The sequence below is a fragment of the Dendropsophus ebraccatus genome, chromosome 10 (genome assembly GCF_027789765.1).
Source record: "Dendropsophus ebraccatus isolate aDenEbr1 chromosome 10, aDenEbr1.pat, whole genome shotgun sequence".
Classification (NCBI taxonomy): Eukaryota; Metazoa; Chordata; class Amphibia; order Anura; family Hylidae; genus Dendropsophus; species Dendropsophus ebraccatus.
The window spans coordinates 9181927-9191997 of NC_091463.1; the positions used below are offsets into that span (position 1 = coordinate 9181927).

The 10071-nt window shown below is 52.0% G+C and overlaps 1 protein-coding gene across 1 annotated transcript; it reads left to right on the plus strand.

Annotated features, from left to right (window-relative positions):
• The first annotated feature begins 294 nt into the window (after positions 1 to 294).
• NRARP (NOTCH regulated ankyrin repeat protein) lies at positions 295 to 2997 on the plus strand. Its single transcript, XM_069985956.1, has one exon. It carries the CDS (start codon positions 958 to 960, stop codon positions 1300 to 1302), a length of 345 nt encoding a protein of 114 aa, XP_069842057.1. The 5' UTR covers positions 295 to 957; the 3' UTR covers positions 1303 to 2997.
• The last annotated feature ends 7074 nt before the right edge of the window (positions 2998 to 10071 follow it).

Genomic DNA, 10071 nt, shown 5'->3' on the forward strand with positions numbered 1-10071 from the left:
ACGAGTCCCAGCAGTGAGGACCCCCGGGGGCGCCCCCTCTCCTCCTCACTGGTGCACCACAAGTCCCAGCAGTGAGGACCCCCGGGGGCGCCCCCTCTCCTCCTCACTGCTGCGTGAGAACTTTTGTCACTCTCCCTAAACTCAAACTTTTCAGGCCCCGCCCAGATTCTCAACGTTCCACTCTTGTGGGTTGGCTCAGGGGGCGGGCCCCACGTGGGCTCTCGGCCAATAGGAGGCCAGGACGGCGGAGTATTGTGATGCAAATCAGAGTCTACCTAAAAGGGGCCGCGCTGGCCGGAGCTGAGCGGAGTTCAGACCTGCACGATCCGGCGGCGGCTGTGGTGGCTGCGGCAGCGCTCTGTGCACCCGGCTGTGCTGCTGCCTGGAGGAGACGAGTCCCGGATAGTCCCTGCTGGAATAGTGCTGCGCCCCGCGGATCTGCTGCATCTCTGGTGACTACGAGCCTGGGATCTGACTGCTGCTGGGGGCCCCTCATTGCATCGGGAGGACCCGGGGATTACTGCGGCCTCCTGCATCCAGCTGTGCAAGGAGTTACAGACACTCACCCAGGGGAGGACCTACTGCACAGACTGCTGGGGGCTGCACCAACGAGCCTTGCTGGGCTATTGCACAAGCCTTGCTTACCTGTGGACACCTGGAGCCACTGTGCCCTAAAGAGTCCTACCCAGCTGGAGCCACTGTGCCCTAAAGAGTCCTACCCAGCTGGAGCCACTGTGCCCTAAAGAGTCCTACCCAGCTGGACCCCCATCCCCTGAAGAGTCCTACCCAGCTGGACCCCCATCCCCTGAAGAGTCCTACCCAGCTGGCCCCCCATCCCCTGAAGAGTCCTACCCAGCTGGCCCCCCATCCCCTAAAGAGTCCTACCCAGCTGGCCCCCCATCCTCTGCTGGCCCCCCATCCTCCTCAGAGATCTTCCCACCTGGAGCCCCCCCAGCCATGAGCCAGACAGAGGTGTCCACCTGCTCCATCCCTCACACCCAGCGGGTGTTCCAGGAGGCTGTGAGGAAAGGGAACACTAAGGAGCTGCAGTCCCTGCTCCAGAACATGACCAACTGTGAGTTTAACGTCAACTCCTTTGGGCCGGAAGGTCAGACGGCGCTGCACCAGTCGGTCATAGACGGGAACCTGGAGTTGGTGAAACTTCTGGTCAAGTTTGGCGCAGACATCAGACTGGCAAACCGGGACGGCTGGAGCGCCCTGCACATAGCGGCCTATGGTGGCCACCAAGACATTGTCCTCTATCTCATCACCAAGGCCAAGTACTCTTCCAGTAGTCGGTGACCGCCCGCCGGACACTTACAGACTCTTCCACCGCTTCCTATTTTTTGGGGGTTATAAATCAGATTTTTCTGTTCTTTTTACGTCTTATTTTTTGTGTTTTTTTTGTTGTTCCCAGTAAAGAGGCTGCTGTGCTTGTGACTTGCGGGGCCATCGCCACCCCTCACCCTTCTGATCATTGGAGCTCCTGTTCCTTCTGGTTACTGAACGAGGGAAACTTTGGGTTTCTTATGATGTTTTTGCCGTCATTGAGGAATTTGTTCTTAGGTACAAGCGAAAGATTGTGTGTTTTTTTATATGAAATTACCAACTCCTGCCTCTTCATTGTATATGTATTTGTTCTATCTGATTGACATGAAAAGCTGCTGTTGGTCTCCAGGTTTTAGGAAGTTTGGGGCCCACAAAGACATATTGATTTCTATTATTTTGTCCTTTTTTTTGGTCATCTACCTCGACTCTTAGCACAGTATTCACACCCAGCGCCAGATACTGTACGCTGCACTTGTAGGTTATCTCCTCATGCTCCTCCATTCCCATGTCATACCTCCCGCTAGATGTCTTGCCCTATTTCCCCAATATATTTAACATTTCAGCAGTAAATTTTCCCTTTAAGACCCCCTCTAAATCATTGAACTCCAACCTGTGGCTCCTGAGCTCCGGCAGCATGCTGGGAGTTGTAGTTTTGCAACAGCTCAGGACCCACAGCTTGGGATTTACCATCCTAGAAGCTACCTGCAAATGTTGTAGGCTGTCAGGGCATGCTGGGAGTTGTAGTTTTGCAACAGCTGGGTAGGGGTCGCTGACTTAAAATCTACCTGGAAAAAATGTAGGTCATCAGAGCATGCTGGGAGTTGTAGTTTAGCAACAGGTTGGGGGCTTAGAAGGTTGCAGGCTTGCTGGGAGTTGTAGTTCGGCTCACCCTGCCCTCAGTGTTCAGCCTTTTCATGCGGATAACCTCTGGTGTTGCTACAGCCATGGTCGTTCTTAGAGAATCAGTTTTGCCCCCCCCCCCCCCCCTTTTATATTATATATATGTCTATACATTTTTTTTTCCATAGATTTAAAGGACACATCCAGTAGAATTTTTGGACAGAGAAAACTTGAATAATGAAATGTCAATTTTACAATCTGGTGGATTATACGCAGGCACGTATACCGATCTGTACGTGAATGGGTGTAAAATTGCCATATTCTGTTTTGCACAGGCGATAGCGCGAGGGCTCCCCCTGCTGTATGGAAAGTGAGTTGCAGGATTGTGAATTTGACCTGTTGACTACTGACTTTAGATGTTTAGAACCACATTGAGGATTTTTTTATTTTTATTTTATGTTGTGCTTTTTGTTACTTTGTGAATGGGTCCTTATTGGACGGCGTGTGCTCTGTATCGGACTGATGCTGCTTTAGGAAAGAGAGAGGTAAAGACCCCAATTGTGTTGCAGATGGATCTGATTATGGGCTGCAGATGAGACGTGTCACATGTTGCGTGTTGTATGTCCTGCGCTCGGTCTGCACTAAAGGAGCGTCTTCTAAGGGTTTTTATTTGTGGGATGCCCATTCACCCTAAAGCCATTTAGCATTGTTGTGTGAGTGAGGACGAGGCCACCCTGTATGTCGAGAGCTGAAAGCCCAGATGATTGTGTGAAAAGAGTTTGACCCGCAACTTTTTGGCTGCAAAATAAATTATTTTTCTACTTAAAATTTTTATTGTAGTGGTTTGAAAGTATTTCCTAAATCATTTCGAGGCCTGGAAATATTACGTATCCTGCGGCCATGAAGTAGTAGCGTCGTCTTGGATGATAATCTTTTAGTGGTGGTGTCTATGCACGGTCTGGATGTAATAGCGTCCGTGTTACACGGCCCTGTCCTGCATGCAGGTTTGTCTTCCATCTCCATCCCTGCACTTACATCCAGCTACCCGGCCGCACCAAGCAGACAAATCCACAAGAACCACATACACCATGGTAATCATTGCTCTCTATCAAGGTCCCTTTAAGCATTTTGTATTGTGTAGAAAAAAAAGAAAAAAAAGTCGAGGTGTAAACTTTTTTTTTTTAAGAAAAAAAAGTCTTGTTGTGCTGAATTTCCAGCATCCTCTTTCCTTCTTATTGAATCGGTCTACATTGTTAGGCCGGTGTATTACTTGGCACTGATACTGCTTCTGTGCCATGGTTTCAAGTGGGGTAAGGTCGGGGTGGGCCAGGGAAAGTGTGGGGGCTGGGGAGGGGGGAGGGTACAGCTGGAGAGGAAAAAGAACAAAAAGCAAAAAAAAAGACAAATTTAAAGGGTCTGTGGGAGAAAGGGATAGTTTGTATTAAAAAAAAAGAAAGAAAAAAAAGGAAAACTATAGAGCTTGTTGCACATATTCAAGTGGATCTGCCACCAGTAATGTCATAATATTTATGATGTAATTACTCCTACCTTCATCCCAAGGAATTTAGCTTTTGTTTATAAGTTTTTCCATTTAAATTTTTTTTTTAATGTACCAGTCCCAGTTGTTAAAGGGACTTGCATTTATTTTTTTATTTATCTTTTTTTATCGGACTGTGATGATTTGCAATTAACTACATTTTTGTGGCTGGGATTAAGATATTCGTGGTTGCCATATGTTCTCAAATTCAGCTCCCGTCCCAACCCCCCCCCCCCCCTCCATTCCCTTTCTGTTGCATTGACCCCGCATGCCACCACTGGACTCTCTTTGCGTAAGGAGCAGGTGCACAGGCTGACTTCTGAATGGTCTGTCCTATTTCACTTTGTCTCTTCTTTTTACATTATGCCCCCCACTCCCCCCCCCCCCCCCCCCCCCCTCCGCACACACCCTTTTTTTTTTTTTTTTTTTTTATTCTTGGGATGAACAGGACGGTGCGTGGCTGTAATCTGCTCCAGAAAGGAGTTGTTCTGTGATCAATTGTGTTCTAGATATGGAAACATTTTTTAATTATGTTAATTAAAGTTATAGGCTTATATTGAAGCTGTGTTTTTTTTTGAGATCGCCATGTTGTAACTGGATAAAAAACAAAAAAAAAAAACACAAAAAACAGTCTGTAAAATACAGCATATTTGCAGTGTATTATATAATCTGTAGCCCCTGAAAGATTTGTTTTATAAAAAAAGAAAAATTGAAAAAAAAAATGTCTGGTTGTCATTTATTATTCGCAAAGTGTCTCCAGGATTGGGGCGGACATATTGGGGGGGGTACCTCACCCCTCACTAAGGTTTCTGGTGAAGATGGAGGCTGAATCTCCAACTGTTTTGGGTGAAGTTGATTATAACAACAATTCTTTTATCACCTACCTATGTATATAATGTCTTTCAGCTTTTTATTGAAGGGACTTTGTCGGGCGTCTTCTCTGAGGGCAGCACAGGATAGAGGAGAAGACGCCGAGCTCAGAGATATATAATTTTCTGGTATTTGATTCAGTATTTCCATGTAATAAGCTAACCTAATATAAAAAGCATGTGAGTCCTACTTTCCCCGCCCACAAGAATTGATTGACAGTTTTCCCTAAACTCAAACTGACACAGAAGTAACTGTTAATTACTCAGTGTGGGTGGGGAAAGCAGGACTCACAGGCTTCTTGTATTAGATCAGCTTTTTACATAGAAATATGGAAACAAATCATGGAAAACTATATATCCCCGAGCTCAGCGTCTCCCCCTCTATTCAGTGCTGCCCTCACATGAAGGCCTGAATGATCCCCTTTAATACAAAGTATACTAAAAACAAGACAGTTTTTACCCATGTAGTAGATGGGGCTTTGGTGACAACAAAGGTTAGCGAGTTAGGAGAGGCAGCCTCTGCATTCATTGGGGGTTAGAGACCCAACACTGAGGCGTGTGGCGCCTCACTTGGCAGATAGGTGGCCTTGCAGAGCCCTTTTCAGGTAATATTGTCCCCATTTGCAGCATGTGCAGGGCGCGTCTGGTTACAGTGGGTCATTGTGTATAGTGTTGGCAGTACTCAATGCTGTCTTAAAGGGACAGTAAAGCTGCAGTCTACCATATCTTGTCTACATTTGTGGTATAGTTAAGTAGAGTCTTTAGTCCTCTGTTATCAGCCATCTCAGGCTGTAAGGTTCTTCATATCTCCAGTGCTGGGAACCTCTATAGCAGGGGTAGGGAACCTTGGCTTTCCAGCTGTTGCAAAACTACAACTCTCATCATGCCTGGACAGCCAAATGGCTGTCCAGGCATGATGGGAGTTGTAGTTTTGCATCAGCTGGAGAGCCAAGGTTCCGTATTCCTGCTCTATATAGAATAAGAGCCCTTTATTACGCTCCTCTGTCCCTTTAAGGGAAACCATAAGGAGCCAACACACAGGCCATGAGGACACTAGAATGTGGCCTAAGGGAAACTTTGAAGAACTTTTTTTTTTTATGGTGGAGGAGGGGTGAGTTGTACACCCACTGACATCTTCTTTGTGATTGGATATAAGGTGGTGCGGGTAGACCGGGGCCCCAGCGTAACCTATAAGTTGGTTTCTGCAACTCTCTGCTACACTTTGTACATGGTTACCATATCTGCTTGATGTCAGTGAATGGGAGTAATTTAGTAGTGTTCTATCTGCTAGTCAGTAGGTGGACATCCATATAGACAGTACTACAACTCCCATACAGCCCTGACATCCTTTGCCTGTCAGCGCATGATAAAGGTTGTAGTTTTACAACAGCTAAAGAGCCTTAGGGGATCAACGTTCCTTGCCTGTTATGGCATGATGGGAGTTGTAGTCGTGTAACGGTTAAACAATGGGAAATGCTGTTATAGACAGATCCTTGCTTCCATAGCTAGTTTTTTAGCTGCTTTTGAACTACACCTCCCATTTGTTGCAGAACTACAACTCCCATCATGCTGGCACAATAGGACTTGTAGTCCTGCAACAGCCAAGGACCCACATGTTGGGGTGCGGGTGGGGGGGCATGTAGAGCAACCACCGCTCCCATAGGGTTCCACCTGACTTTTCGTTGAATGAGTGTCTGAGTATGATGAGAGTTGTAGTTTGGAAACAGGTTGAGAAACACTGTTCTAGAACAATCCCTGCTTTCATAGGTGGAGTTAAACTGTTGCCAAACTACAACTCCCATCATGTCTTGGACTTTCTGTAACTTCTATCTGGCATGACTTGATGGTTCATCCAACCTTTGTTGCCTATTGAAGGTCAGGGCATGATGAGAGTTGTAGTTCAGGGTATAAGAAGAGGTGTCATTTTGTAACCGCAGTCTCTGCTTTCACTGTGGTCCTGTCATATGGCTGCTGGGCATGATGGGAGTTGTAGTTTTGCGACAGTTGGAGAGTCACAGGTTAGGGGACATTACTCTTTAAAGGCGTTGTTCATCAACAAAGTTTTTCTTTTAAATCAACTAGTGCCAGAGATTTGTAATTTACTTGCATAAAAAAAAAAATCCAGTCTTCCAGTACTTACCAGCTGCTGTATGTCCTGCAGAAAGTGGTGTATTCTTTCCAGTCTCGAGAGCAGGAGAGGTTTTCTATGGGGATTTGCTGCTGCTCTGGACAGTTCCTGACATGGACAGAGGTGGCAGAACTGGAAAGAATACACCACTTCCTGCAGGACATACAGCAGCTGATAAGTACTGGAAGACTTCAGATTTTTTAATAGAAGTAAATTAGCAAATCTCTGGCACTTGCTGGGACCAGTTGATTTTAAAGAAAGCCTTTTTTTGGTGAGTTGCCCCTTTAATGTGTATATTGCAAGCTCAGGGATCGTCTGATTTCCCGGTATGAGATTGTGGGCTGAAGATGGCCGTTGTTTGTCACCGCCATAGAGTGCACCAGCTAAGACTCCTCCACGGCTAGCCCGATGCGGCGGCGGCAGCACATTAGTGTCACTTAGGGACAGCTCCGTCTATTGTCCAGTGGTAGGCGTGATGAAGGCCGTAACACGACCGCGCTCTGGAATCCACAATGTCAGAACTTATTTGGCGAGGAAACCCGGAGAGATTCTTTGTCATCTCTTGGCGAACGAGCGAGAATAAAATCCTATCTTGTGAGGCTCAGCAGTGGGAATGGAAGCCTGGCACTCAGCGCCGGCCGCCCCAGCCAGCTCCCAGTCCGCAACGTAAACTCTTGGCCCCCGTTCCAGCCCAGATTCCCTCGGCCCGCGCCAGATCGTAACGTGACATCCCCAGCATTTCAATGGCAGATGAGAGGACACAGACGGAGCCGTGTTCAGTCACTCGGCCCGCCCGTCCCCGCTCCTGTCTGCGCTTGTGACCGAAGTATAGTGTACGGCCCTAATGACGCTTTAACGCGAAACAAATATGGCCGCCCCCCTTCTCCGGCTTGTTGGGGGTAGAAGTTTTCGCTGTCACTGGGAAAGAGATGCTGAGAGTTGTGCGTTGCGCTCCTGCCAAGATCTCGAGGAGGAATTTCGGCTTAAAAGCATTTCCTTGTATTGTTCTGGCTGCAGAAGGAGCTCAGACTGCAGAGCAGATGGATGTTCTCTCGCTCAGGCGCCCTCCCTTATGTGCGAGGGGGAGGGGGGGGCTGGAAATTAAGCAGGCTGTCAAAGGCCGGTCTGTGCCCCCCCTGCTCCTTTACATGCTGCTAGTCGGGGTCATGAGAATAAAACCAGCCTATATAGACATGTGAGCAGACAAGGTGCTTCACAGGAGAAGCCTGAGCCCAAGGGGGCAGGGGGGTGGGGTGCCATCCTGAGGGGCGCACTGTCTGCAGGGGGGTGGGGTGCCATCCTGAGGGGCGCACTGTCTGCAGGGGGGTGGGGTGCCATCCTGAGGGGCGCACTGTCTGTGGACAAGTCCCACAGGAAAAGCCTGAGCCCAAGGGGGCAGGGGGGTGGGGTGCCATCCTGAGGGGCGCACTGTCTGCAGGGGGGTGGGGTGCCATCCTGAGGGGCACACTGTCTGCAGGGGGGTGGGGTGCTATCCTAAGGGGCGCACTGTCTGTGGACAAGTCCCACAGGAAAAGCCAGAGCCCAAGGGGGCGGGGGGGGGGGGTGGGGTGCCATCCTGAGGGGCGCACTGTCTGCAGGGGGGTGGGGTGCCATCCTGAGGAGCGCACTGTCTGCAGGGGGGTCGGGTGCCATCCGGAGGGGCGCACTGTATGCAGGGGGGTCGGGTGCCATCCTGAGGGGCGCACTGTCTGTGGACAAGTCCCACAGGAAAAGCTTAAGCCCAAGGGGGCAGGGGATGGGGTGCCATCCTGAGGGGCGCACTGTCTGCAGGGGGGTGGGGTGCCATCCTGAGGGGCGCACTGTCTGTGGACAAGTCCCACAGGAAAAGCCTGGGCCCAAGGGGGCAGGGGGGTGGGGTGCCATCCTGAGAGGCGCACTGTCTGCAGGGGAGTGGGGTGCCATCCTGAGGGGCGCACTGTCTGCAGGGGAGTGGGGTGCCATCCTCAGGGGCGCACTGTCTGCAGGGGGTCGGGTGCCATCCTGAGGGGCGCACTGTCTGCAGGGGAGTGGGGTGCCATCCTCAGGGGCGCACTGTCTGCAGGGGGGTCGGGTGCCATCCTGAGGGGCGCACTGTCTGCAGGGGAGTGGGGTGCCATCCTGAGGGGCGCACTGTCTGCAGGGGGGTGGGGTGCCATCCTGAGGGGCGCACTGTCTGCAGGGGAGTGGGGTGCCATCCGGAGGGGCGCACTGTCTGCAGGGGAGTGGGGTGCCATCCTGAGGAGCGCACTGTCTGCAGGGGGGTCGGGTGCCATCCGGAGGGGCGCACTGTCTGCAGGGGGGTGGGGTGCCATCCTGAGGAGCGCACTGTCTGCAGGGGGTCGGGTGCCATCCGGAGGGGCGCACTGTCTGCAGGGGGTCGGGTGCCATCCGGAGGGGCGCACTGTCTGCAGGGGAGTGGGGTGCCATCCTGAGGGGCGCACTGTCTGCAGGGGGGTCGGGTGCCATCCTGAGGGGCGCACTGTCTGCAGGGGGGTCGGGTGCCATTCTGAGGGGCGCACTGTCTGCAGGGGAGTGGTTTGCCATCCTGAGGGGCGCACTGTCTGCAGGGGAGTGGTTTGCCATTCTGAGGAGCGCACTGTCTGCAGGGGAGTGGTTTGCCATCCTGAGGGGCGCACTGTCTGCAGGGGGGTGGGGTGCCATCCTGAGGGGCGCACTGTCTGCAGGGGAGTGGGGTGCCATCCTGAGGGGCGCACTGTCTGCAGGGGGGTCGGGTGCCATCCGGAGGGGCGCACTGTCTGCAGGGGAGTGATTTGCCATCCTGAGGGGCGCACTGTCTGCAGGGGAGTGGGGTGCCATCCTGAGGGGCGCACTGTCTGCAAGGGGGTCGGGTGCCATCCTGAGGGGCGCACTGTGTGCAGGGGAGTGGTTTGCCATCCTGAGGGGCGCACTGTCTGCAGGGGAGTGGGGTGCCATCCTGAGGGGCGCACTGTCTGCAGGGGAGTGGGGTGCCATCCTGAGGGGCGCACTGTCTGCAGGGGAGTGGGGTGCCATCCTGAGGGGCGCACTGTCTGCAGGGGAGTGGGGTGCCATCCTGAGGGGCGCACTGTCTGCAGGGGGGTGGGGTGCCATTCTGAGGGGCGCACTGTCTGCAGGGGAGTGGTTTGCCATTCTGAGGGGCGCACTGTCTGCAGGGGAGTGGGGTGCCATCCTGAGGGGCGCACTGTCTGCAGGGGGGTGGGGTGCCATTCTGAGGGGCGCACTGTCTGCAGGGGGGTGGGGTGCCATTCTGAGGGGCGCACTGTCTGCAGGGGAGTGGTTTGCCATCCTGAGGGGCGCACTGTCTGCAGGGGAGTGGGGTGCCATCCTGAGGGGCGCACTGTCTGCAGGGGAGTGGGGTGCCATCCTGA